General features: G+C 49.8%; 1 protein-coding gene across 16 annotated transcripts in view; it reads right to left on the bottom strand.

The window, feature by feature from the left end:
• Rimbp2 (RIMS binding protein 2) overlaps nt 1-27,572 on the bottom strand; it is a 198,722-nt gene that overhangs the window by 57,490 nt on the left and 113,660 nt on the right. For all 16 annotated transcript variants that reach the window (NM_001100488.4, XM_087577809.1, XM_087577811.1 and 13 more), the window contains 2 exon segments: nt 4,515-4,619; nt 22,312-22,426. In NM_001100488.4, coding sequence (NP_001093958.1) covers nt 4,515-4,616 — 102 coding nt within the window. In that variant the 5' untranslated portion in view covers nt 4,617-4,619; nt 22,312-22,426.

Raw genomic sequence — 27,572 nt, 5'->3', positions numbered from 1 at the left:
ATTGTTCCTTTCAAAACAAAAACAGCCACAATAACAGAAGAAATAACAAAATGGGGGCACGGGGTGGGGAGGAACCAGCCAGGGAGCAGAGAGATTTTTATAAATATCTCTTGTCATCGAGTCAAAGACAGTTTTCAACTGTCAGGATTCAATCAACAAAGCACTCAGGCAGGCCGGGGAGGCCGGGCCAACTTGGCAGCAGCGACTCCATCTCTGCCTCTGGATGCCGATCAGGAGTTCATTTTCATGGGCCACTTCCAAGCTGGGCCATTTGGGCGATTGGAATAGATTGTTAAATTTAACACTGCATGTTGGCAGTTCCAGAGTCTCAAAAAAAAAAAAAAAAACTCATCAGTAGCTCAGGCGAGGCACATTTTGGGGCCACTGCCAGCACTGGGGGCTGGGGGGAGTGTGACCTTCGTGGGAGACAGGATGCCTGCAGATGGAGAAGCACAGAGAAGAGTTATGGCTCCCCAGGAAGCACACAGCGCTCCCCACGACAGAAGGGACCTATCACCTGCAGGGGCAGTTGTCAGGAAGGAAGGAATAGTCTGCACATACAATGATAGATTCAAGACAGACATGCACACAGGAGGGATACAAGACACAGGCATAGGACACTTGCCCTGGGAGCCATCCTGTGTCAGGACGATAGGCGTAGGATGGAGCTAAGAAGAGTCTTTTTGTTATTTTTTATTACTGTTATTGATTTTAGTTTAAATGAGATTCTCGTAACTATTGGAGCTACAGGGCCTCAGACAGGAGCCCCGAGTTGGACACTCATCAGGGCCGCTGAGATGTTGACAGGCACATGTCCACATCCCGGGGGCATGTCTAGGGAAACAGAGGAACGATGCCAAAGCTTCAGTGACAGAGCACTTGCCTAGCATGTACAAGGTCCTGGCTTCCATCCCCAGTAGCACAAACAATAGTAGAACCCATGCTCTCCGGAGTCCGTGTATAATGTCGGTCCGTGCATATCCCAACTCTCCCCCACGTAAAACAACAAAGCCTAGACTTCCATCATAAGGGCAGAAATCAGCAAAGAATATGTTATGCAGCCCATGCTGGCTGGCTCCTCTGTGCTTTCCCATTTCAGAAACAGGCCCGGGATTGGAAGCTGTGACTCTAAAGTACAAAACCTTTGCACAGACACTAGACAGTAAGGATGAGAGCACGGGTGGCCTGGGTCGCTGACAATTCACAGCCATGAAAGTGGTACTCTAGGGTCACAGAAAGGCTCTGGAGAGGTCTCTGTGGGATCAGACTCACATCACAGGACGTCTAGCCAGTTTGCAACCCCAGGCTCTCAAGAGGAGAGCCTTCCCAGGTCCCAGGAAGGCTGCCTGCCATGGTCATAGTTTACTCAGAATGATACAAGGGTAGGAGTGTGTAGTGACAAGAATTCACCATCTCTATCTCTTGGAGGCACTGAGATAAAGGCTGAGTTGGGGGACAGCCTCTCTGTGCCAACCTAGCTCCCCAGCTCTGGAGTTTGCCCAGCGATCACTGAGCTCCCGCTACAAGATGACCTGTCCTAGAAACCCGAATGTTCTTCTCATGGCCAAACCAACGAGTGGACAGACACATCCTGACACTGTCCACTGTAGACCTGTGACCCATGCTGGTGCCAAGAGGGTACTTTTGTTGGGAGCAAACTCCTACACCACAACAGGTATGCAAAACGGCCTGGGGACCCTTGCAAACCCATGAGAGGTTTTGGTTCCCTTCAAGGTGATGATCATTGATGGGGCTGATGCGTTTGCCATGAAATTCTTCATTTACCTCCACCCTGGGGTGGCAGAGTCAGGGGCTCCCTGGACACCATAGCTCCCTTTCTGAATTGGCTCTGTGTCTAATGCAGAGCCAGCACTGTGAGGGAAGCAGTCATCAGCTGGGGCAGGGGACAGACAGTGCCATCCAGAGAGGACCAAGTGAACCACGAACTTGGGGAAGAGTTCATGGTCTCCTTCCACTCGGCTTCCACCACCCCTCCCTTATGCCATTATTGATATTGATATTGTTATTGTTGTTGTTGTTGTTATAACCGTCATTTCTAAGAAATTACAAAATTGGCAGTTGATTTTATCCAGTTTCTCTTCCTACGTCCCCATAGATGAAGAGGTACCCATATGGCCAAACTAAAGACCATGATAAAGGGACAAAAAGATCAAGGAGATTGGATGACAGGAAACAGAGAGAGAGAGAGAGAGAGAGAGAGAGAGAGAGAGAGAGAGAGAGGAGAGAGAGAGAGAGAGAGAGAGAGGGAGAGGGAGAGGGAGAGGGAGAGGGAGAGGGGGAGGGAGGGGAGAGGAGAGACAGAGACAGAAAGAGAGAGACAGAGAGACAGAAAGAGAGAGACAGAGAGACAGAGAGAGACAGAGATACAGAGTACAGAGACAGAGAGAGATAGACACAGAGAGAGACAGAGAGAGACAGAGAGACAGACACAGAGAGACAGAGAGACAGACACAGAGAGAGACAGAGACAGACACAGAGAGAGACAGAGAGATAGACACAGAGAGAGACAGATAAAAAGACAGAGAGACAGACAGAGACAGAGACAGAGAGACAGAGAAAGACAGAGACAGAGAGAGGAAATGAGTAAACAGGTGGGGCTGGTTCCTTCTCAAATCTGATAGATACTCAGTCAATATCACCCTAGGCTCCCAGGAAGCCATCTGTGAGGAGTCATATCCTGTCGTCCTTAGGAGAGAGACATCCTTTGTATTTCTGCAGACTCCTTATCTGTCTCCCATGGACCCAGCCTGGGGACATGGCTTACAGACTACAATGAATAGATGAGAGGCCTCCTGTCCCTCCCAGCCCCCGAGAAGAAGATAAGAATAATATCCTGACAAAATATTGTTCCTCAGGTATGCTGGCCAATTTGTTGTGACAGGCAGTAGGGTTGTGACAGTCTCCATGAACAGTGGCTTAATGAAATCTCTACCTAATAAAAAGTCTCGCTTATCGACTAGAAAAGGGGCTTCAAAAGTCAGCCACCTGTTGCCTCTGGCTGATAGTCTCTGATTTGGAAAAGCAGACAGATTTTTATTGGCACCTAGGCTGGTCGAACAACCGAGCGTCCCTATTCCCTGTGTGAGCAAGGAGTCATGTCAACCATTTGATGGTTGGCATGGAGCCATGCAGAGGGTACAGGAGTCACCCACTCTACTCTCAACTCGTCCTGGCCAGTACTGAGCCGGGGATCAAACACCCACAGCCTAGCCTCGAGTTCCATAGATGCTCAGGTGTGGGTGATATTGTACCTCTGGTACCTTTGTGGGTACGCTCTCCCTGCAGGGGCCAACTGCTCTCTGTTAAGAAAATGAATGGGACCAGGAGGTCGGCATGCTAGACTTCAGGCAAGAGAGGAGAGCGATGAGGGCCAGTCAGTCTCTGGTCTCCATATTCTAATTCTTTAATGCTCCCTCCTCTCAGCCCCTGTTCTTGCAATAGGGACCTTCCTACCCAGGAAAGAGACAGGACAGCAAAGCAAGCATAGACTGAGATAGGGATGGGCTTCCTCAGTCCCACCCACCATCATAGTGTAGTGGAAGGTATACCCTGCTTCCTGTTGTGTCTCCTATTTTCTCTTGTTTTCTTGGCTTCTCTTACTTCTTATCTGCTCTATGTCCTCTTCTGCCTGTCTGTCTGTCTGACTGACTGACTGACTGACCGACCGACCTATCTATCTATCTATCTATCTATCTATCTATCTATCTATCTATCTATCTACCTACCTACCTACCTATCTATCTATCTATCTATCTATCTATCTATCTATCTATCTATCTATCTATCTATCTATTTTTCTATCTATCCATCCATCCACCCATATATCTACCTACCTAATAATGGAATCTTGCCATATGTACAGCTAGGTTTATCACTTATTAACACATGTTAAAAAACACCCAACAGCAGCTATTCTGTGATATCCCAACAGACCATGTCAGGAATGTACCAAACGGACCCAGCCAGAGCCTGGGTTCCCATTGCCTTTCCCTTTCCCTGGGACAAGATTTCATCCCAGGCTGGAGTGAATGAAATGAGGGAGGCAGTGAAGCAGCCTGCTTCCTGGAGGCTGAAATGAGACACGCCCCTTGCAGGAGCTGCTCTGACATGCTTTTCCTGACACAGCCCAGCATCTGATGGGACCGCTTTGCAAGGTTTGTGGGTTACAAGACAGTACCTGGAGTAGGCCTAAGGGAAACCAGAGCCCACAGGAGACTAAAGGCCACGAAGGGGCTTTGCAGCCATCAAGACTCAAAGTGGTGCACAGTTAGAACCACCTCCCCAGGCCCAGCAAGCATGTTCACATGCACGTGCGTGCACGCACGTGCACACGCGCGCGTGCACACACACACACACACACACACATACACACACATTTCACCCTCCCAGGCCAAGCACATACACATACCCCACCCTCTCGGCGAAGCACACAGGCACACAGACAGACAGACAGACAGACACAGACAGACACACACACACCCTCCTGGGCTCACCTGCTGCAGAAGCTGGATCTCCTGCTGCTTGGCATTGAGAATGGCCAGGGCTTGCTCATGCTCCAACTCCAGCTGTTGCCTTCGCTCAGCAGCCTCTCGCATATGCTGTGGGGACAGGGAGGCCCCTGAGCACCTGCTGCCCACCACCGTGCATGGCGGTACAGCAGGCTTTCTCTGCACCCCCACCCCCAGGAGCGGCACGACACGCCCGCCTCCTCCTCTCCCAAGGTTTCTTCCTAGGGAGGCAGAGAGATTGGGAAACCCTGGTCCCCGGGCACCCTCCCCTGCTTCGGCTGTCTATATTCACAGCGCAGGAGATCTGGCAGAGCTGCGGCGGCTCAGGCAGAGGGAACCTCCTCTTCCCACAGCGTGGCGTGGGAAGGCGTTCACGCCTCTCCCTCTGCTTTAGCGCAGGTATTTTGCAAACACCAGCAGACAGCGCTCATATCTGTCCCTGCCCAGCCTGCCCTGCTTCCGTCTTCTTACCCACAGCAAAATCACACGACCCTCCAGTAACACCAGAGGTGAACACCATAGGTGTCGCTTTTTTTGATCATGGGGAAACTGAGGCACGGCCTCACACAACAGGTAAAGTGCCCATCTATCCGGGACAGACAACAGAATCCACAGAACCCCAGAGACCCATGTTTTCACCCTCGCTATCAGCTGCATCCTTCCAGGACAAAAGCACACAAATGGTGGCTTCTCTTTCACCTGGAACCACCCAGCCATCCTCCTTGGAAAGACAAGGTTCAAGCCCTCAGAAGCTCAGGGGCTCACTGTGGACCTCTGCTCACCTTGAGCCCTCTCCAGAATCCCAGTCATGAGGAACAAACTCATGTGTGAGGTACTTTTCAGCATGAAGACTGCTGGGCACAAGACATTCACATTTAATTTTTGCTTCTTTATTTCTTTATATTATGAGACATCTGGGGCCACTTTCTAAAAGTTTTAACTGTGTGTGTGTGTGTGTGTGTGTGTGTGTGTGTGTGTGTGTATGTGGTGTGTGTGGTGTGTGGTGTGTGTGTGTGGTGTGTGTGTGTGTGGTGTGGGTGTACGTGGTGTGTGTATGTGTGTGTGGTGTGTGTGTGTTGTGTGTGTGTATGTGTGTGTGGTGTGTGTGTGTTTATGTGTGTGTGTGTTGTATGTGTGTTGTGTGTGTTGTGTGTGTGTGTTGTGTGTGTTGTGTGTGTGTTGTATGTGTGGTATGTGTGTGTGTATGTATGTGTGTATGTATGTGTGTGTGGTGTGTGGTGTGTGTGTGTGTGTGTGTGTGTGTGTGTAGTATATGTATATGTGCTGCATACACCCTGCATATACCCTAGGAGGGTGGACACGGACACTGGATGTTTCTTTCTATCACCCACAGCCTTACTTTTGAGACAAGGTCAATCATCAATCCGAAACTCACTGATTGGCTACACTATCTAGCCAGGAAGTCCTCAGGAGCCTTCTGCCTCTGCTCCCCCATCCTTAGTGCTGAGTTCCAGGCTAGGCCTGGCTTTTCACGGGTTCTCGGGATCTGAACTCAAGTCCTCACACTTCTACTGAAAGTACTCTATCCACTGAGCCATCACCCCACTTTAAAGGCTGAACCTTTCCCCTCCAAGTACAAGTTCCTACTGAAGCAGGAAGGTTTCAACATACAACACTCAGGTACCAGAAGCAGAAGAGTCCAGCGGCCCCATCAATGTGGCTTTTCTATCTGCAGTCAACCCTTCAGATCCGTGACCCTCCTTCTTGGCTTCTTCTGAGGATCAGGAATATACTCATGTTATGATGAAGGGGTACCCTAGCGCCTGGGACAGAAACCCATCCTGGCTGCTTTCCTCTTTAGCTTGAATTTGTTGATGATTTAGTATTTATCTGTTTATTTTAATTTATTCTTATTTTATGTTCATTGGCATTTTGCCTGCATGAGAATCTGTGGGAAGGTGTCAGAAGCCCTGGAACTGGAGTTACAGAGAGGTATGACATGCCACATGGGTCCCGGGAATTGAACCCTGGTCCTCTGGAAGAGCAGCCGGTGCCCTTAACGGCTGGGCCACCTCTCCAGCCCCCTGTAGTTTATTTTTAATCTGGCAATTTTACTGAGTCTAGGTTTTTTGTTGTTATTTCATCTTTACTATCTTTATTTATTGGCTTTGGAATGACTTACTGATCAGTGACAGGTGGCCAAGAATTTGCAATCCTCCTGCCTCAGCTTCTAAAGTACTCATATAAGACACATATAGCACCATGACAGCCTCTAGCCCAGGCCGGCCTGGAACTAACTTTGTAGTTGAGGATGACCTTAAATTTCTAATCTTCCTGCTTCCAACTCCCAGGGCTAGGATGCAGGTATAAACAGTCACCCTCGCTCTGTGCGTTACTTGGAGATGAATCCAGGGCCCACGCCAAATAGCGTGTATCCTACCAACTAAGCCACACACACCCCACCCCCTGATGTCAGAGTTTTAAAGAATTTCAGCTAAATCATGAACTAAGAGGCTTGTCTCAGGGGGAAGGTAAGTGACAATGTCCTGTGAGCATCACCACCTCTCGGCACCAAAAGATCCATTCTCCTCAGAAATATCAAGATGCCTGTTTGCCATCATGGTGAAGGATTTGTATCCTACAGCACTCTTGATCCCTGCTCTACCTTGGAGTTCTACCCCAGCCCCTCACTGGGGGATTCTAGGCAGGGACTCTACCACTGAGCCACACCCCCAGCCCCTCCCTGGGGGATTCTAGGCAGGGGCTCTACCACTGAGCCACGCCCCCAGCCCCTCACTAGGGGATTCTAGGCAGGGGCTCTACCACTGAACCACGCCCCCAGCCCCTCACTGGGGATTCTAGGCAGGTGTTTTACCACAGAATCAAGCCTCCTGCCTATTACTAGGCATTTCTGGGCAAGTTCTCTACCATTAAATTCCTCACTAGTAGATTCTAGGCATATACTCTACCACCAAGCCACACTCCTAGCCCCTCACTGGCAGATTCTCCACACACACTCTACTGCTAAGCCGAGTCTTCAGCCTGGGCTGAGCCTCTCTTTTCCAATGTACAAAAGGGTTTAAGCTGGTTGTTTATCAGCCTGGAAAAGTGAAGTCTTCCCTGAGTGCAGTGTTCAGGCACCATGACCTCTGTGTCCCCTCTACTGTCTCCAAAAGTCAGTCCTAGGGAACTCCAGAGCTGTAATTATCCTGCACCTCCGCAGACAAAAGTGATGGTTTCACTGTTGCTATGGAAATGCTCCTGGGAACTCAGGATGCTGGGAAAACAGAACTCCCTAAGATATGAACAGAATCCCATAAGAGAGTTGCTGTGACATATTCACACTGGGGCTGAGCTGGGTCATTCCATTTGGGTGAAGACAGCAGACCACCAGGCAGCCACTGAAGGCATCCTGGGCGGGGGGGGGGGGGGTTCTCAGAACCTTAGGGAGATCCAAGCCCTAGCTTCTCGGGTCCCCTACACACCAAAGCTTGGTGTTGACATACACCACCACCTCCTCCTCCTCCTCCCACCATATCTAGATGACACAGTACACTTGATACTGTGTAAACTGTCACACTGTGTTAAGGGAACAACAAGAAAGAATAAAGCTGCACCCTTGGATACAGGTGTGTGCTTTTAAGACATCTCCATTCATATCAACTGAATCCTTGGACAGGAGACCCACAGGTAGTGTGTCCGTCTGGACCCTCCCTTGCTGCCTGCTCTAGTGTTGTGTCCTTCCAGTCTGACTTCCTGAGCAGGAAACGGGACAGGGATGTTTACCTGGGCTCTTCATGTCTGCTGGTCTTTATGTGTTTGGTTGGTCCTGCCTTGCTGTGGCTTCCAGTTTGAGACTGGAGAATGTTTTGAGGTGGGGGGGAGGGTTTTAAGATAGAGTTTCTCTCTGTGGATCCCTAGCGATCCGGAACTCACTCTGCAGACCAGGCTGGCCTTGAACTCAGAGATCCACCTGCCTCTGCCTCCAAAGTGCTGGGACTAATGGTGTGCATCGCCTCTGCCTAACCGGGTCTGGAGATTTCTTAACCACCCTCAGTGTAGCCTTTACTTCCCCTGAGCTTCTGTGTGATCTTAGTGACCAGCAGCGAGAAGCACAATGCATTCTTAGGATACAAGGCATGACAGTTTTCCCATCCCACACCAGCAGAGATCCTGGATACATCCATTAGAATTCTATAGGGAGGGGAGGGAGCAGAGACTAGGACCAGAAGTGGGGTGATGATATAACCTTCAGAGCCCCCCACCCCTACCCCGTGGCATACATCCACCAATCAGTGGAACTTAACAGTCCCACAGCTTCCAAGAACAGCGCCACCATCTGGCAATCAGCTGTTCAAGCATATGCTCCTATGAGGGACATTTTACATTCAAACCACAGCCCCTCCAAACACCAACCAATGAGGTGACCAGGAGCTCTGCTGCTAGCCCCACAAGTAACCACGAAGCCCTTGGTAAAATGATGGCAAGAGGTGAGACACAGGCTGGCCCAGCCACATGCCAGCACTTTATCAAGTTGGTGCCACTGTGGTTGCTACTCCACAACAGACTCAAGAGAGGGCAAGTTCATTGCTGACCACCACACAGCTAGAACACAGCAGAGCCTGGACACCACCTGGGAATGTCAAGACGCAGAACCTGTGCATCCCTGACCACTACCATGGCCATCTCCAAACTCCAAGAGGGGCACGTGGACATCTTCCCACACCATGGACCCTGTGCGTGGCCGGCCGCCTTGCAGCTGTTTAATTGAGCTATTATCTCAGCTAATCTCTGTGCTTCTGTTTATTTTGGAAGTGGGCGCTGCTAAATGTAGCCCGGGCGCTCTTTATTTAGTGCGAGCAAGGAAGTGATTATGAGAGGAGGAGACCAAGCGCCTCACGAGGATGCAGGAAATGGATTAGCCAATCACAGACAAGGCTCCAGATGCCGGGTTGCAGGTTTGGGTCCTCAGAGGTTGCCAGGGAAGCGGACACACAGGCTTCCCGCTAGGAGGCGCAAAGCTTATGCGGCCCTAGCACCAGGTAGAGGTGCCTAGCACCTCCCCAGGGAAGTGTTGGCAGAAAGATATAAGGGAACAAGAGAGATGGTTCCAGCCGTTAGGACTTGAGTTCACACCCTGGAACCCACATAAAAAGCCAACTACAGTGGTGCTTGTCTATAATCTTAGCACTAGGGAGGTAGAGGCTGCTGGTTAGCCTAATCGGAGAGCTCAGGGTCAGTTAGAGACCCTGTCTCAAACAAACAGTGAACAATTCCTGATTGCTCAGAATTCTCCAGAGGAACAGAAGGTATAAAATGAATCTGTGTATATAGAGAAAGGAGATTTATTAGAACGGCTTACAGGCTGTGGTCCAGTTAGTCCAATGGTGTTTACCAACAGAAGGACCAAGAATCCAGTAGTTGTTAAGTCCGTGAGACTGATGTCCCAGCTAGTCTTCAGTAAACACCAGCATACCACAGAAGAAGGCTCTAATGCTAGTGACAGAATGGACTTGCCAGCAAGAACCAGAACAAACAGGCAAAGAGAACGAACTTCCTTCTTCCGTGTCTTTTATACAGGCTGCCGGCAGAAGGTGTGGCCCAGATTAAAGGCGTCTTGCCCACTCCAAAAGATCCAGAGTAAAAGGGGGTCTTCCCACTTCAGATGAATTAATTAAGAAAAATCATTCACGCATGTATCCAGCCATTGGGTTCAACAGGTAGTCAAGTTGACAACCAAGAACAGCCATCACGAAACCTGGAAAAGGACGCCCAAGGTTGTTCTCTGGCCTCTACACGTGCATGTGTTCATGGACACACACAAACACCCACAGAGGCGCATGCACATGTGCATGCACGCATGTGTGTGCACACACACACAGGGTTGAGGCAGAAAGTGTATCCTCAAAGGACAATAGACTGAGGCCTTTTAAACAGCTAGGTGAAGAGCCTGACTAGTAGATGTCCTTGCCAACCCATGTCCCTCTGTCCAGCCAACCCATGTCCTCTCAGTATTGTCCCACATCTGCCTCTGTGCTCACAGGACCTTCAGAAAGAACAGATTCCACCCACGTTCCCATTGAGAACATCCATACACCCATCAGCTCTGGGCCTGCCCCCCTCATTTTGAATCCCCCTACAAATATGACAGGCTCCCGGTCCCTGGACATCTATTTGTGGGGCTCCCACTGCTCCCATGGGTCCGTAACAATGGCAACGGCTATTCCACTGTTTCTGTTCTTCCTAGACCTGCTTCCCCATCCTCATTACCACTTATACGCTCGGCTCCCAGAAGAATCTTCTCCCTCTGTTTATTGTCAGTCTTTACTTGTGAGCCTTTAGGAGTCCAACACAAAACACAGCTTTAGCTTATCCCAGAGACAAATCCTGATTTCTCTACCAGAGATGTTGGAAGACCTCAGCAGATACCAGCATCAAGCAACCAGCTCTCCTAGCTAAGGAGCTGGGAGCCATTCCTGGTCTCCTTCTGTCTTCATTCAGTACCCTAGACAGTAAAAGGCCTCTTTGCCCCCCCAGTCTTCCTCTACACACACTGGTGTGTGTAGAGACACGATCATTCATCTCCTAGTCTCTAGCCCTGCTCCTTCTTTCACAGTCCCTGAGAGACAGTTCCTAGGCAAACCATCCCCTTCCCCCACACTGTAAAAGGCACAGCAGCCACCACCCAGCTTGGGAAAACTTTAAACTATACCACAGCTAGCAGGAAATGCAGGGCCCAGCCTTGCTACTGGCCTGAGCTCCTCACGTACCCGCCTCAACACCAGCCTTAGCCACTGTGACCTCTACTTCTGTACCAGCACCACCCCTGCCTTAGTTAGGGTTTTCCTGCTGTGAACAGACACCATGACCAAGGCAACTCCTATAAGGACAACATTTAATTGGGGCTGGCTTACAGGTTCAGAGATTTAGTCCATTATCATCAAGGTGGGAGCATGGCAGCATCCAGGCAGGCATGGTGCAGGAGGAGCTGAGAGTTCTACATCTTCATCTGAAGGCTACTAGAAGACTGGCTTCCAGGCAGCTAGGGGATAAGGATCTAAAAGCCACGCCCACAGTGACACGCCCACTCCAATAAGGCCACGCCTCCAAAGAGTGCCGCTCCCTGGGCCAAGCATATTCAAATCACCACAGCCCCAATGCAGATCTCAGTCCATACCATGTCTCTAGGTCCACACAATTCTCTGCTGTGTCTATATGGCTGGCTATCTAGTTGTGCTTAGTTGATGTCGTTTCTCCTCCGCTGACCTGTGATACCATACAACGGGATTGGAGCTTCTGTGGCTGGGAAGGATGAATGACAGTGCAGTCGGGGCCACTCTTCCAGCCCACAGCCCTGTTCTCTCCTCTCCACAGCTTCTGCCAGCATTCTTCCACACTACGTCTGCTATAATGGCACCATGGAAGATGAAGGAACCTGTGTCCCCAATCACTCCAGGTCCTTCCGCTTGTGTGTGCACATGTGCTAAGAAATTTAACCAGTGGCCACAGGCAGAGAATCCGCAACAGGCTTGACTATGGGGGAGATTAGTGATAACTGAGGCCTCAAAACCAAACCACTGTGACCAGACCCACACTAGCTCACCCTCATATGTCACACTCTCTGGCGAAATGGCTTCCCAGCTCAAGGAGTGTCAAATGACACAGAAGGTGACAAGAAGCTTCAGCCAAATATAGGAGTGGGAGGGGGAACACGAAGAGAGTCCAGTGTGGGAAGTTCTTGCCACACAAGCATGCAGAACTGAGTTCAGATCCCCGGTGCCCACAGAAAGACCTGGCTGTGGTCACACCCATCTGTAACTGCAGTTCTGGAGGAGCAGAGACAAATGCACCCCCACCCCCACCCCCAAGCTCACTAGACAGCCAGTCTAATGAAATCAGTGAGCGTTGGCTTCGACAGGAGACATTGCCTCAAAAAAGGTCAAGGCGAGGCCCGGAGAGATGGCTCAGCGGTTAAGAGCTCTGACTGCTCTTCCAGAGGTCCTGAGTTCAATTCCCAGCAACCACATGGTGGCTCGCAACCATCTGTAATGGGATTCTATGTCCTCCTCTGGTGGGTCTGAAAACAGCTACAGTGTACTTATAGACATAAAATAAATAAATCTTTAAAAAAAAGGAAGGCAAAGTGTTGAGATGGTTCTGTGGGTAGAGGCTCTGAGGGGTTGAATTCAACCCTTGGTTCCCACAAGGTGGCAGGAGGGGATTGACTCTCACATGTTGTCCTAGCAGACATGTCCTTGCACACATGTGCAGCATGAATGTGCACACATAGAAACAGACATAGATAGATAGACAGACAGACATATAGATCCATAAGAGAGGAGAGAAGAGTCTTGATGTTGAAGGTCATGGATCCAGGTAAGCAGCAGGCACAAGGACAAATGAGACAGAACCTGGGGGAGCCGAGAACTTCATGCATCTGACAGCCAGCCCTAGGCCAGAGCAAGAGTTGAGATGTAGACAGAGAAGGATGAGTCTGCTTTTCATGTTGGCCAAGGCAGTCATGACCCATGCTGCAAGACCTCACCCAGATCGTGCATGTCACTGAAATAGATAGTGAATCACAGGCTGTGGGTGACCATGGAAGAGGTTCCCTTTCTCACGACCCATCAACCCAGCTGGTACATTCTGGGCTCACTGCCTCAGGAGGGAGGGGCACGACTAGACTAAGAAGAACAAGGAATTCTCTGGGGCTCAACCTGATGACCTGCACACAGACAGAGAGGAACAGGCACCATCTCTGGATGACCTGATCTTTACTGACAACTGGATTTAGAATCTCCTAGAGAGGCACTCTCTGGGCACGACTTTGAGGGTGTTTTCAGAGATAATTGACAAGGGAAAGCCTCATCCTGAACATGGGCAGTGCCATCCCATGGGCTGGGGGTCTTGAATTGAAGAAAAGTGAGAAATTGAGTTGGGGTAAGGAGGTTGGGGTGTGTGTGTGTGTGTGTGTGTGTGTGTGTGTGTGTGTGTGTGTATGTGTGTGTGTGTGCGCGCGCGCGCATGCACTGCAGTCTGGTCTACAAAGTGAGTTTTGGGACAGCCATGGCTACACAGAGAAACCTTATCTCAACAAACAAACAAACAAACAAGAAACAGAGAAATTAAGGCTTAGTCAGTTAGGCATGCTTGCCTAGCATACATGAAGCACTGGGTTCAGTCCCCTGCATTGTATGGTATATTCTGTGGGCATATGAACCTGGGTATGATGGTACACATCTGTAATCACATCTGTGATCCCAACACTTTGGAGGATTGAAAATACAAAGTCAGCCTCAAGCTTAGGCCAATCTGGGCTACATAAGACCTTGTCTCCAAAAGAAAGAAAGAAAAAAAGATAAAGGAAAAGTTAAGCAGAACACCATTTTTTTTCACATGTATAAAATAAATCTTTTTAATGCTGAGGATATATGACTGTACAGAGGTTAATATATATTTAGTGTATGGTTTTCAATTTTGAGACTTATTAAGGTATTAAGAATAGTTTCAATTACTTTTCTGTTGTTTATTTTATTTTTTGTTCTATTTCTTCCTTTTACAAGCTTGGGGCTCTCTCTCTCTCTCTCTCTCTCTCTCTCTCTCTCGGAACACCATTATCCATCACTTTCTGTTTCCCTCCCTACTGAGATATTAGAAGATAAGGGATTTTAGCTGCAAGCCCCTGCCTCCGTAGAGTTGACTACCACCATGACTTTCTACCACAATGGACTGTAGCCCCTCAGACCATGAGCCAAAATGAACCCTCCCTCCCTTAAGCTGCTTCTGCCAGAAATGTTTTTATTACAGCAACATGTCCAATAGCTAATACAGGAAGCCCGTGGCCAGAGCAGTATTTGAACCAATTCTAGTCCCCTGGCCTGGTTTTCCATTTTATTCTTATGGGTCCTCCACTTTGTGAGTCTCCCATGGGTCCCACCCATAGCATGAAGTGTCCCGACAGTGTCACAAAGTCTTTCCCGCCCTCCTTCCTGGTATGTTAGACCACCAAGCCTCTCTTCTTGCTCCTCTGCCACACAGGTTGGAACATGAAGAGTTGCCAAACTGGTAGCTATGGAATCTCTGCCGAGGGGTGGTTCTCACTGTCTCGCACGTTGTATCTGTGGTGGTTTGAATGAGATGTCCCACATAGGATATTTGAATACCAGGTCCCCTGTTGGTGGCACTGTTTGGGAAGACTTGAGATGTGACCTTGCTGAGAGAACTATGCCACTTGGATAATTTAAAGACTCTCACTACTTTGAGTTTGGTCTCTCTGCTTCATGTGTGAGCTCAAGACGTGAGAGCTCAGCCTCTGTTCCTGGAGTTATCATGGGCTCTTGAACACTTTGGAACCATAAACCCAAGTAAACCCTTCCTTCTGTAAGTTATCCTGGTCAAGGCGTTTCATCACAGCAACAGAAAAGTAACTAAGACATTGTCCACATGGTCACAGTGTTGGCTATCCCTGAGCACACATGATACAGGCCCCCTTGAAGAGCAACAAAAAGCCCTGGTTCTCCAAAGGCAGTATATCTACCCAGTGCCATGCCTGGCTCCCAGAGGACCTTTTACACAAGAAGAAAGCCTTATCATCCGAAAGCAACACGAATTACAACACAATAGAGGGGGAATCACTAGTCTCCGGCTTGCCTGCAGCACGATTTATTTTTAAAGCAATGGTATTTATAGCTGGAGGTCAAGATTAACATGGCGCTTAAGTTGCCTATGAATGTCAAGGGCAACCTCCTGAAGAAGTATGGCTGCCAAAAGATACAGAGACAGAGCTAGCTGAGCTCTCCCCTCCTCTCCTTCCTCAGGAATCAGAGGTATGTGGTCCCGGGCTATGGAGTGTCCTGTTGGAGTAGAGGCATGAAGAAAACATGGCTTCCCTTGGCGGGTCTTCCACATAATGACTTGAAAATCACGTTGGGGATTCTGTTACATGGTAGTGGTAATGGGGGCGTGGCTTTTTGTGCACACGCGCATGTGTACGCAGGTTCAGACACAGGAGGGAACACGGCAGGTTATTGGTGTTCCGTGTGCCTGATTTCCCGTCCCACATACACATCAGATTTACTCTCCACGATGAGTCATGAGAGTGCTCAAAACTGGGGTCTATTGGGGCTGGGGATTTAGCTCAGTGGTAGAGCACTTACCCAGGAAGCGCAAGGCCCTGGGTTCGGTCCCCAGCTCTGAAAAAAAGAACCAAAAAAAGAAAAAAAAAAAAACAAAAAACAAAAAACTGGGATCTATTTTCACCCAAAGTAGCTTAGTATCTCAAACTGGGGGAGAGGAAGGAGGTACAGACACTTAAGAGTGTCCTTAAGGGCTGCTGGGATAGTTTGTTTGTTCGTGCATAAGATACAGGTGCTCGCCACCAAGACTGATGACCAGGGTTCAGTTTCTAAAAGTCAACTCGGCTCAACTCCTACCAAATTGTCCTCCGGCTACATGCTCCACACCTGAGTTCATATACATGCAAACACGCATTGTGCACGTAAAGTAAATAAATACGGTGTAAAAAAAATCAAGATGCAATCTCTGGGCTTTGGCGGCCTCTCTTTGGTCCGGCTCCTAATTCCATCTGAAAACCAGGGTTTGCGCAACTGTCACTCACGAGCACGGATAAAGCTTCTCTCAGCACAATTTGCACCCCGGCGCGGTGGTTCCCAACCCTCGGGACCAGATACAGAGACCAGGAATTGCGGTGGGGCGGTGCAGAAGCGAAGTTCGCAAGACTGCCCTCAAACACGGTGGCCAGCTGTGTGCTCTGGTGTGAAGGACACGCCTCTCTGGGTCTCGGTTTTCTTGTTTGCTTTACCAATCTGTCAGGAGCCATCAGGGAAGCAGCATCTAGTGTCTTCAGCCATCAGGGCTAAGACAAGTGGCAGAGCAGTGTTTAGAAACGGAAAAGCCAGCGTGTATACGCGGCCATTGGAATAATTATCCATAGACTGATGTCAAACACTAAAACCTAAGACAGGCATCCTTCACTTATAGGACGTCAGGTCCGCGCCATCACACTTGGAAGGCAGTGTGAGCTGTAAGGTCAGAGGATTCAGACAACCATGACCACCAGACACCTGACTGATGAGTCCCGTTGACAGACACAAATGCCCACCCCTGCCTGCCATCACCTTCCCCGCATCAGACTGACTGGGTCAATTCCTCCTTATGTTTCATCCATCAGTGCGTGAAGACATTTCCCAGTGGTTGGTGAGGATGTCCCAGTGTGAGCTTAGGGTCCGCTGCACTGAGGATCCTGTGGTCACCATGAACTATTTCCAACACAAAGGGATTGCCAAGTCCAGCTGTTCGCCCTGTTTTCCTGTCACAGGGTGGTCCCTAAGCTCTGCTAAAACCCATGTCCAAGCCTCATAACATCCTGGCTCTGCCCTCACTCCGCCTTGACTCCGCCCTGACTGTGCCCTGACTCCACCCCGACTCTGCCCCAACTCCGCTCCGACTCTGCCTTGACTTCGCCCCAACTCCGCCCTGATTCCTATTGCCACCTTCAGCTGACAGCAGTTCCTATGGCCTCCACCTTGAACTCAGATCCAGAACATGAACTCCTCTCACCCTGACGGGCACCACTGCCACTTCCTGTCTGGTCCCCTCATCTCTCGGGAACAGATGTGATAAATAAGGCACCCAGATTCCACCGCACCTGCGTGTCTGGTAATGGGATGTCCTCTCTCTCTATTTCTTTGTGACCTGGCTAGCCTAGAACCTGCTTGGGACCCCATCCCAGAACATGGTGGCAGAGTCTTGTACCAGATGCAAGTTGCTCCCTGTGGGGACATACCTGCTCCTCCCTTGCTTAGTCCCCCATGCCACTTGGCAGACCTCACAGGATAGAGAGCTAGGAGCTAGGTAGGACTTAGTTGGCCATCAGAGCACAGTAATCTAGTCCAGCTGGGTTGGGCTGCCTCCAGATACAAGCGGCAGCCTTGGCTGGACACTGAGACCAACAACCCACCCACCTGGACTGGAGAACAACAGTGGATGTCTACAGCTTTAAACCACCGAGTCTGGGGACAGTCCGTCACATGGTATCACTGTAATAGTAAGAAACTGACTGGGTACCCCAAGATCCTGAGGACAAAACCTCAACTCTTCAGACGCCCTGTGTTTCTATGTGGGAGTTCTATTCTGTTGATATTGATGATACCCCCACCTCTATTCACTTGGAAACATCCTCCCTCTGCTTGGCAAGATCCCAAGCACATATCTAAGATGCATCCCCGTTGACCCTGTCTGCCCGTGGGCCTTTTTCTTCAAGCACCATCACCATGAAAGACTACATGTCCCAGGGGCTGGGGATTTAGCTCAGTGGTAGAGCGCTTGCCTAGGAAGCGCAAGGCCCTGGGTTCGGTCCCCAGCTCCGAAAAAAAGAACCAAAAAAAAAAAAAAAAGACTACATGTCCCGTATACTTGGTCAGTTTGCTATGGTTGTTGTTGGGGTGTGTGTGTGTGTGTGTGTGTGTGTGTGTGTGTGTGTGTGTGTGTGGCGGGGAGGTGGGTGATAGTCACTACCCAATGACATCTGTGAGTGACCATACAGTCCCCTCACAGGCCATGGTACCACTGGAAAATCTTCCTGTGAAGATCCCACTCAGAAACCCTGCAATGGTTCTATCCCTTTGACAATGACACCTGGGACCCAGCATTCCCAGAAAGAGAGTAGATGAGCAGCCTCCTTAAACCAGCCACTGTCCCCCAGTGGAAAATGGACAGCATCTCGCGGTGTTTAAAATGGCATGGACTTGATGGGGTGGGGACCTCACAGGTTCCCTTTCCACTTTCTACCATTAAGATGTTTCTTGAGTCTTCCCGTGTGAGGGCAGCCTGGCCGGATCCATTCTCCCACCTTTTCCTGCTCACAGTTCAGAAGAGAGCCTTAAGAGCCATGTGCTGTTTTTGGCTATTTGTCCGTCCCCAAACATGATTCCCTGCCCTGGTGAGTTTTTATTATCAACTTAGCATGGTCAAGAGTGATCTTAAAAAGGAGTCTCAACTGAGGGATGGCCCAGATCAGGCCCTATGCAAGGAGAATTGTTTAATTGATTGATACGGGAGGACCCAGTGTACTAGGGCCAATGCCTGTAATCCTGGTTTGAAGAAGGAAGTGTACTGAGGAAAGTCTAAAGAGCAAGCCAGTGAGTAAAGCTCCTCAAGGTTCCAGCCCAGACTTCCCCAACATCACAGCAACAGAAACCAAACAAGAATGCTCTGAAGAAAGAGACAATGTTGCCAATGAGCCACCCGCGGAGCTCAGCAGCTCCCACGTTTCAAGGGAGGGAAATCCATTCCTTAGCTTCCTGATTTGTCATCCTGGGTAAACAACAGCTCCTTTCTCCCAAAAGGTGGGAACTGTGTGATGGTTCACATCTCTGTTTATATCCGGTCTCCATGGATACACCGAGCCAAGCGAGACTCTGAGAGAAGCCCTGTCCTCCTCCACTGTTCTCCGCCATCTTCGTAAGTATTTATTTATTCACACTGTTGTTGTTGCTGTTGCTATTATTTTTACTTACGTGTGTGTGCAGGTCTGTGCTGTGTGGAAGAGGGTACCCACTTATGTAGATACAAGAAGGCAGCCTTTGGGAATCCTCTCCTTTCGCCAGGTGGGGTACAAGGATCAAACTCAGGCTTTCGGGCTTGGCAGCAAGCCCCCTTACCGTAGGCTGAGCCACATCTCAGGGCTTCTCGCTCATTTGTTTATTAACCTAGAGCTCACTGATCCATTCAGACCACTGGTCGGCAAGCCCCAGGGATGCACCATCCCCCCCAAACCCCCCACTTTATCTGTTCTCCTCTTTCCCGGGCAGCTCAGGGATTTCAGGTATGCTCTGCCACACTGAGCTTTTATGTGGTTTCTGGGGATCCAAACTGAGACCCTTAGGCTTATGCACTGACTAACTGAGCTAGCTCCCTAGCTTCAAATTACTGTTTCTGTGATTTATTTATTTTTACTTTATGGGTGTGTTGTACGTATGTATGTATATGGGCATTGGGTGCTTGGTTGGTACCAGAGAGTTCAGAAGAAAGTGCCAGATGTCTCTTGAACTAGAGGTAGGGACAGTTAGGAACCACCCCATGGATGCTGGGGACTAAACCTGGGACCTCTGTAAAAGCTGCAATTGGTCTTAACTGCTAAGCCATCTCTTCAGCGCCAGCCAGTAATTTAGTTTTAAAACATAGCAGTCAGGAGGGATCCAGACCAAGAAGGAGCCTTACCTAACTGGCCTAACCCACAAGAGGGACCCCAATCCATTTTTGTGTTATTCTCCCTGGAGTCTTAAAAAAAAAAAAACACACTGTGTATGCTCCGTCCTGTCTGTCTGTCTACACCCCTCCCCGTGCTTTGGTCAGGTGGGCTTCATGAAAATTCTTCTTTGCAACTTTATCTGAAATAGCCAGAAACTAGAAACAACGTAGATGTCCCTCGACCAAAGAATAGATTTTCTTTTTTAATATGTGGTACATTTAGAAAATGGACTACTACTCTGCCATTGAAAACAAGGACGTCATGAAATTTTCAGGCAAATGGATGGAACTAGAAAATACTGTCTTGAGTGAAGCAACCTAGACCCAGAAAGACACGCATGGCATGGCATGTACTCACTTATAAGTGGATATTAGCCATAAAGTACAGTATACACTTCCCAGAACCAAAGAAGCTATCAACAAGGAGGGTCCAAGGGAAGATGGTTGAATCTCACTCAGAGGGGAAATAAAATAGACATTGGAGGTAAATGAAGGGCGAGAACTGTGTAGGAGAGGGGGTAGGGAGGGGAATAGGAGGGATCAAGGCGGGGGCATCTTTGGGATTTGCCAGAAACCTAGGACAAGGGAAACTCCTAGGGAATCCTTGAGGTTGACCTCAGCTAAGGCTCTGAGCAGCATGGGTATGGAACCTGAAATGGTCAGCTCTTGTAATCAGGCAAGACTTCCGATGGAGGGATAAGAACACCAACCCACCCACAAGATCTTTGACCCACAACTCTTCCTGCCAACGATCTGCACCGGGACAACAATGGAGCAGAGATTGAGGGAATGGCCAACCAATGACTGGCCCAAACTGAGACCCATTTCATGAGACAGAGCCCAGCCCTGACACTGATTAGTGATGTTCTGCTGTATTTGCAGAGAGGTGCCTAGCATAACCGTCCTCAGAGAGGCTCTACTCAGTACCTGATGGAAACAGATGCAGAGACCCACAGGCAAACATTGGGTGGAGCTCAGCGAATCTGAGGGGGAGGAAGGATTGAACAAGCCGGAGAAGTCAAGGACACCACAGAAAATGGACAGAATCAACTAACCTGGGCCCATGAGGGCCCACAGAGACTGAAAAACTGACCAAAGAACAAGCTTGAGATAGACCCAGGCCCTCTACATATATGTACCAGATGTGCAACTTGGTCTTCATGTGGGACCCCTAAGAACTGGAGCAGGGGCTGTCTCTGACTCTGCTGCCTCTCTTTGCCTAACTAGGCTGCCTTGTCTACCATCAACAGGAGAACGTGCACCCAATCCTACTGCAAGTTAATATGCCAACGTGGGTTGAAATCCATGGGAGGCCGCCCTTTCTCTGAGGAGAAAGGGAGGGGGGAATGGATCGGGGAGTTGAAAGGAAGGGTCTTGGAGGAAATTAGGGAGGAGAATCTGTGACCAGGATGTAAAGTAAATCAATTAATTTAAAAAAAATCTGCTATAAAGGAAGTAAGAACTATATATATAAACAGTTAAGGAAGTGGTCTGGGACCCAGGTGTCCACTGTCACTTTAACTAATACTTCAGATCCTTAGCTGGCTCAGATGGTATCTAGGAACAGCCCAATCTCAGTACTGCCAGCATTTAGCGTGGGATAAGTCTTTACTACTGGGTCCTGACCTGCGTGGCAGGAGGTCTGGTGTAGCACTACTGACTCCCCTTCCTATACCTAGCAAGGTACCCCTAGCATCATCAAGTGACCCATCTAAACTGTCCTTCCTGGTCACCCTCATGAGCTGGCTCCAGATATGCAGGATTCAAGGCATGGCCTCCATTTAATCTGCCAGATGCTTTCTTTGTTACACAGAGAGAGGTGAGCCAGGTGGTGGTGGGGGGGGCAGCCTGTGTCCTGGAGAAGACCCAGTGGGTGGAGTCAACCGCTTAATCATGGATGTGGTTCAATCAATATCTATCTCTCTCTCTTCCTCTCTCTCTTCCTCTCTCTCTCTCTCTCTCTCTCTCTCTCTCTCTCTCTCTCTCTCTCTGCCTCTGTCTCTCTGTCTCTCTGTCTCTCTTCCCCTCCCCCTCTCCTTCTCCCCCCTCTCTCTGTCTTTCTTTCCCTCCCCCTTCCCCTCCCTACCCCCTCTCTTTTTAGAACCTCCTGAACTGGAAGCCCAGAGAAGAGCCAATTGCCTAGAAGAGCTTGGTTATATCTCCATTAGAGAGCTGCGTGGACATACACTTCTTGCAAGTCTCTAAGTGAACCGGCTTTGGCCCCACAATGCTACTTGATCTGACCTGTGGCTATGAGGGCCACACCAGAAAAGAAGCAAATGACCAAAAGACCAGTAGGGCAGGCGGTGATCCACGCTGTGGTTCATGAGCATTGCGTAAGGCTCAGCTCTGTTTAGCAACCTCAGAGATGGACCACGAAGTCAGGGTGGCTTCTAGAAACACGGTCTCCAACTGTCACATTTACACCACAGACAGTGAATGTGGCCCCGAGTGCCCTGAATTTTGAAGCGTTTCTGAGCCCTTGGCTACTTCCCCACCCCCACCCTGTTGCTGGCTGCAGTAGGGTGGTCACTGTACATGAAGGTCTTACCTTCAGGACCTGTTCCAAGTTCTCCAGTTTGGCTTGGAGCTGGCGTTTCTCCCTCACAGCGAATCGAACTCTCCTCTCAGGTCACCACGGAGAGCCAGGCATGTTCGGCCTTCACCTGTGAGCAGAAGAGACACGGAGGCCATTAGGATCATCCTAGAAGGTGAGCGGGTACCACTCTGGTCCCCTCCAGCACCCACACAATCCCTTCTGGAGCAGTAAAGAACCCTGAGTTCCTCTGGACAGACTGCCTAGGTTTGTTCATACAAGGCAGGGCCACACGGCACCCAGAGGTGACATCCCCCCGTCCCCTCCCATCTTCATCACACCTATACTGATTGGTTCCAACATGGAATGCAACCCAGTCCTGGTAGATGGGTAGTATGCCATCCCCGAGATATTGTAATTCTCTCCGTGCATTAAAGCATTGGCTGCGGAAGTCCTGTGAGTCTTGTGGGAGAACCTGGTAAAAAGGAAACTCTGTTCCCAGTGTCCCCAGTTGAGAGTAAGGTCTATACCTTCTGTGTAATTTGCCACCACAAGAGAAGAACAGATCGGGGCTGGGGATTTAGCTCAGTGGTAGAGCGCTTACCTAGGAAGCGCAAGGCCCTGGGTTCGGTCCCCAGCTCCGAGAAAAAAAAAAAAAAAAAAAAAAGAGAAGAACAGATCTTGGATGAGCTCAGTGACAAAACGGAGGGCCAAGACCTACAGAGGGAAAGGCTTAGCACCTAGATCCAGCCATACCTGAGGCTGTTTACCTTTCCACCCAAGTTACTCGGGCCAATAAGAATCGTTTTCTGTCCCTTATACCACAAGAATCCTAAGAGATAAGAAAGTGTTTCCCAGACTGTCTGGAAGCATCATTCTTCCATTTAAAACATTTGCCCATTTTTGACAATGGATAAAAAATGGCAAATATACCCCCTTTCTCTGTCTCTCTCGTGGTTTCTCTAAAGCAGGTCAGGGTGTCCACTGATGAGAGAAGTCCCTGCACTGGGCTCATTAATTCTTAGGAGGAAACAACACATTGCAACCCAAGGGCAGACTCCTAGCTTCCTTTCCTCCTCCCAGCATGTCAGAACAGGCTGTCACAAACCCTTGTTTTCTACCTCCAAGGCCCTGGTTGTCACAGAGACTTTACGAGCTATGAACATTTTCCTTTAGCCAGACAATTTCCCTGACTCCAAGGGAAAGGGGGCAGACACGTGGCAGCACTGGTGCTTGCAGAGGCTGCTACCAGGGGGCATGGTGGTGACTGGTATGCAGGAGCTCATGCAAGTCATTTTGCTGGCACCCAAGACTTCCGGCAACAAACCTGGAGGATGTCGTGGTCTATTTCAGTCAAATGGTCCTCACACTTGAACCTCAACCCCAGGGCATAGGCTTGCCGGAAGCTGCCATGTTTTATGTCCTCAGTCGTCAAGAGAGCAAGTGGGTGGGGGCTGGGGGGCTCTGCGAAGCCAGAAGTTGGTCTCATTTGGAGCCCCGTAAGGCTTTCCGAAATGTTTTCAAGCCCTGCTTCTCCCTTCTAGAAACTTCCTGGGGTTTCCATGGAAATCAAAATAAAATCCAAACTCTTCAAATCTTCCAGACCCTGCAAGATCTCTCTCTCTTCTGCTGGCCTGGCATGTCACGTGCTGAGGACACCCTGGCTTCCTTCCCCTAAGCAAATCAAACTCATCCCCACCCCCGATCTTCTGCACTTAGGGACTCGGTTCCCTGCCATGACGTGCCTTCCCATGATGCACCGCTCCCATCCCTACCCAGCTCTGTTATTGAGCAGAGTCCGCCTGGCAGTCTGCCCCGACCACAGACGGTAATGGAAACCTCATCCTTCCACCTGTCTTTACCCAGTCCCAATTTGCCACACTGCTTTTTTTTTTTTTTTCTTTCAAACAGGTCTCTTGCAATGTGGGTGATGATCCTGCACAGAAGCCGGCTCCTGTTGCAAGGTCCCCTAGACAGCACCCATGTTGCTTCAGCTTGTAACAGGACAGAATCCTATGTCAGCTTATAGGGGGAGCTATCCTAGTCCTTACAGCTGTGGAAATACAGCCTTCTCTATTTCCTCACGTGAGGTCCTTCCCTCAGGTGAGGTCCTACCGAGCCTCACCCCTGTTGCTGTGTCTGAAGGCCATACTCCAACTCCCAATGCACCCACAACTCCCAGCCCCACATCCCTTGAGCCTCTGTCCAGTAACCACCCACATTTCACGAGGACCCTGACTCAGTTTCTTCCATTGCTTTACCAGGGACATGGATTCTGTTATACTCTACTGCTGAGACTCAGAGACCCATGTGCCATAATCCCCAATGACACCGGAGCCCGGTGACAATGGCTGTTGTGAGCGAGCACAAAATAATGTAAGAAAGGTTCTGATTGGTCCTCGTCTACCCACACGGAGCATACAGTGCTCAGAGAGGGGAAGAACCAGCCTGTCATCTTGGACCAGAAGCCACCACCCACGCAGAGCACAGCTCAGCAAGGCAGGACCTCATCTGGTCCCTCTCTAGCTGGTAGGCCCAGTCAGGACTCTCCTCTGTAAGTATTCATGAGCACACTGCCTTAATCAGAGGCCCAACTCCTCTTGGTAAAGAAGGGCCCTGGAGTTGACAGGCAGAAAGGGGCTCTGTCAAGTGGCTGTTGGTTTCATGGGAAGGGCATAGACCTGTTACCTTGACACGCAAGCCCTCTGAACCCTGCTGCCACTTTGGGGCCTGATGAGTAGAAGTGGCTTGACTGGCAAAAGCCCAGGACACACCAGGAACCTAGGGCTTTGGTTCACAGGTCCCAGCAGAGCCCAGCACATGGTGTGTGGGTGGGGGTTTGGTGGGGGACGAGGATGGAGAGACAGATAAATGTGTGACTGTACAAAGGTGTGAGGCTCACAGCCCACATTCCCACGACTGTAAAGCACCCCTTAAAATTCTCCATGTTACTATCAGAGACGCACTTGGTCTAGAACGTTCCTCTGGGGACTGAGCCAAGCTGCCTCCTGCAAAAGGGAAGTATTCAAAGCAAGAAGGCAGGCACCCAGAGAGACCTCTTCAGGACAGACGGTGTGGGCTCCAGATGGCCAGAGACAAAGCCACACAGCTCTCCTTCATCCCAAACATAAGATGCCTCAGATCCCTGCGTATTTAAGTATCTGAAACCGGGAGATGGAAACTAGGGTGAGTCTTGTGTTTTCCTTTGCTTAGCCTACGAAATCCTAAATGTCTGTCTGTCATCGTCATAAACTTCCATAAAATATTCTCAATTGAACTAATGCCGTCACTTTGCATGCTGGTACTCTAGAGCAGGATGTGGACTCTGCTAGTTGGGTCCCTGGATTTATAGGTTGCAGCTCAGCAGTCCTTGAGCAATGGACTAACCAATAACAACACTTGGCTTGGGCGGGGGTGGGGTTGGGGGGTGGGGAGGTGGATCAGCACCTCCAGGCCTGCATGCTTGCCCCGCCAGGCAGACAAAGCTCAATTGGCAATACCTGCCTCTGGGTTTCTGTCCGAACACTTCCGGTTCACAGCTGGTTGTAGAGGGAGCCGCAAAGTGCCTGGCAGAGAGACGCTTACCACACTTAGCTACAGCCATCCAAAGCAAACGACAGCCTCAAATGTCAACCTGCCGTGGGACATCTGTCCTGCCTGGGGACAGCTCAGAGCTCTGTCTAGCTCAGCCAGGGAAGGAATTAGAATTAGCTTGTGAAATCGGTAAACAGGTGGCTTTGCAAGCCCCAGAGCATTGAGGGCATTTTGTGTACTGCATTTCCAGGCTCGACGCTCCTCGGCAGACTGTCCACCAGGGGGACCTTGATCCAGTGTTTAATGGTCTAGACCACATCTGGATCTCGGTATCTCTCAGCTCTATGTAAGCTTAGGAAGGGGTGTGGAGTCTCATATCCCCCCATATCCATAATTAATGCTGTTCTCTTCACGGAGGTCTACTAAAAAGCAGATTGCAATTCCAGTCCAGCATGAAGGAAAGAAAAGAGTAAGTAACCCCCTGAACACACTGCCTTCATCAGAGGCCCAACTCCTTTGGGTAAAGAAGGAACCTAGAGTTGACAGGACCACCCCTGAAGTCCTCCTGGAAGCCAGGTTTGTATGGACAAGTCCCTGTGCTACTATGAATCAGATGTAACACTTAATGCTGTCCTGGGACTCCCCTCTTCCCAGCTACTCGAGGACACAAGATGCTCAGCCCACGGGAAATCTGGTGAGCTGCTGTCTCCCGTGGAAGGCTCTGAGCCTGCAAGCTAGCTCACCCAGAACTGGGAAGAGAACAGAGCCCAGTCAGGCTGGCAAGGGGGCGGGACAGATCTGGGAACATCTCTGCCAGCCTGCTGTTCCTGTCTGGGCCCCCATGAGTCACCAGGTTCCTCTCTTCATCCCTGCAGAGCAGAAGGGAGGTACTCTCATTGGGCACTTAGAAGCCTAGTCAAAAGATTTCATTTCTATAACTTTAATTATGCATATGTGTGTGTGTGTGTGTGTGTGTGTGTGTGTGTGTGTGTGTGTGTGTGTGTCTGGATGTGAGAATATAGATATGAGCGCAGGTACCCTCGGAGACCAGAGGCATCAGATGTCTCAGTGATACATGATTGGGAGCTCCCGGATATGGGTGCTGGGAACTGAACGCAGGTGGTCTGCAAGAGCGGTAAGTGCTCTTAACTTGGGAGCCATCTTGCCAGCTCCCTAACAGCCTGTTTAAAAAGGAGTGCCGAGAAGAGACCCAGAAGTCTCTGGCCTTAAGGAAAACATAAAGCTGAACTAAGTCCTGCTCTTCAGAAGTAGGGAATGTCAAGTGCATTTCAGAGGCTGGGCAAAGACGTCGCCTCGGGCTGGGACCGCATCTGCTTCTGAGGGAGGGCCGGTTTGCCCAGAAACCCACAGGACCTCCTTCCACAGTGGGCAGTGACTCAAGAAAAAGGAATGAAGCTATCCCACAGCTCAGCTCCTTACGAGCCCTACCATTCTTTATCTGATGCTTAAAACAAATGCCACTGTCAATGGAAACTGACTCCCGGGCTAAAAAGGTCACTGAGCTTCCTCCTGTGTGTCCTTAGTGTGAGTGTGCCTGGGCTTCTTTGGGTTTCTTTGAGTCTTTCCCTAGAGCTGCTTTGAAGAACAGAGGCTGATGGGAGTAAGGTAAAGGGCACTAACCGAAAAGCACACTCATTTTCAAAATGTGATTAAAATATCTACGACCCCCACCTCAACTACGTTCAAGTCCGAAGATACTGAACAAGCTTGCTTCTCCCCGC

Source organism: Rattus norvegicus, chromosome 12 (genome assembly GCF_021556685.1).
Source record: "Rattus norvegicus strain SHRSP/BbbUtx chromosome 12, alternate assembly SHRSP_T2T, whole genome shotgun sequence".
In the NCBI taxonomy this organism is placed as follows: domain Eukaryota; kingdom Metazoa; phylum Chordata; class Mammalia; order Rodentia; family Muridae; genus Rattus; species Rattus norvegicus.
The sequence above is the reverse complement of the archived record's forward strand: the minus strand, read 5'-3'. Positions and strand labels throughout refer to the sequence as shown.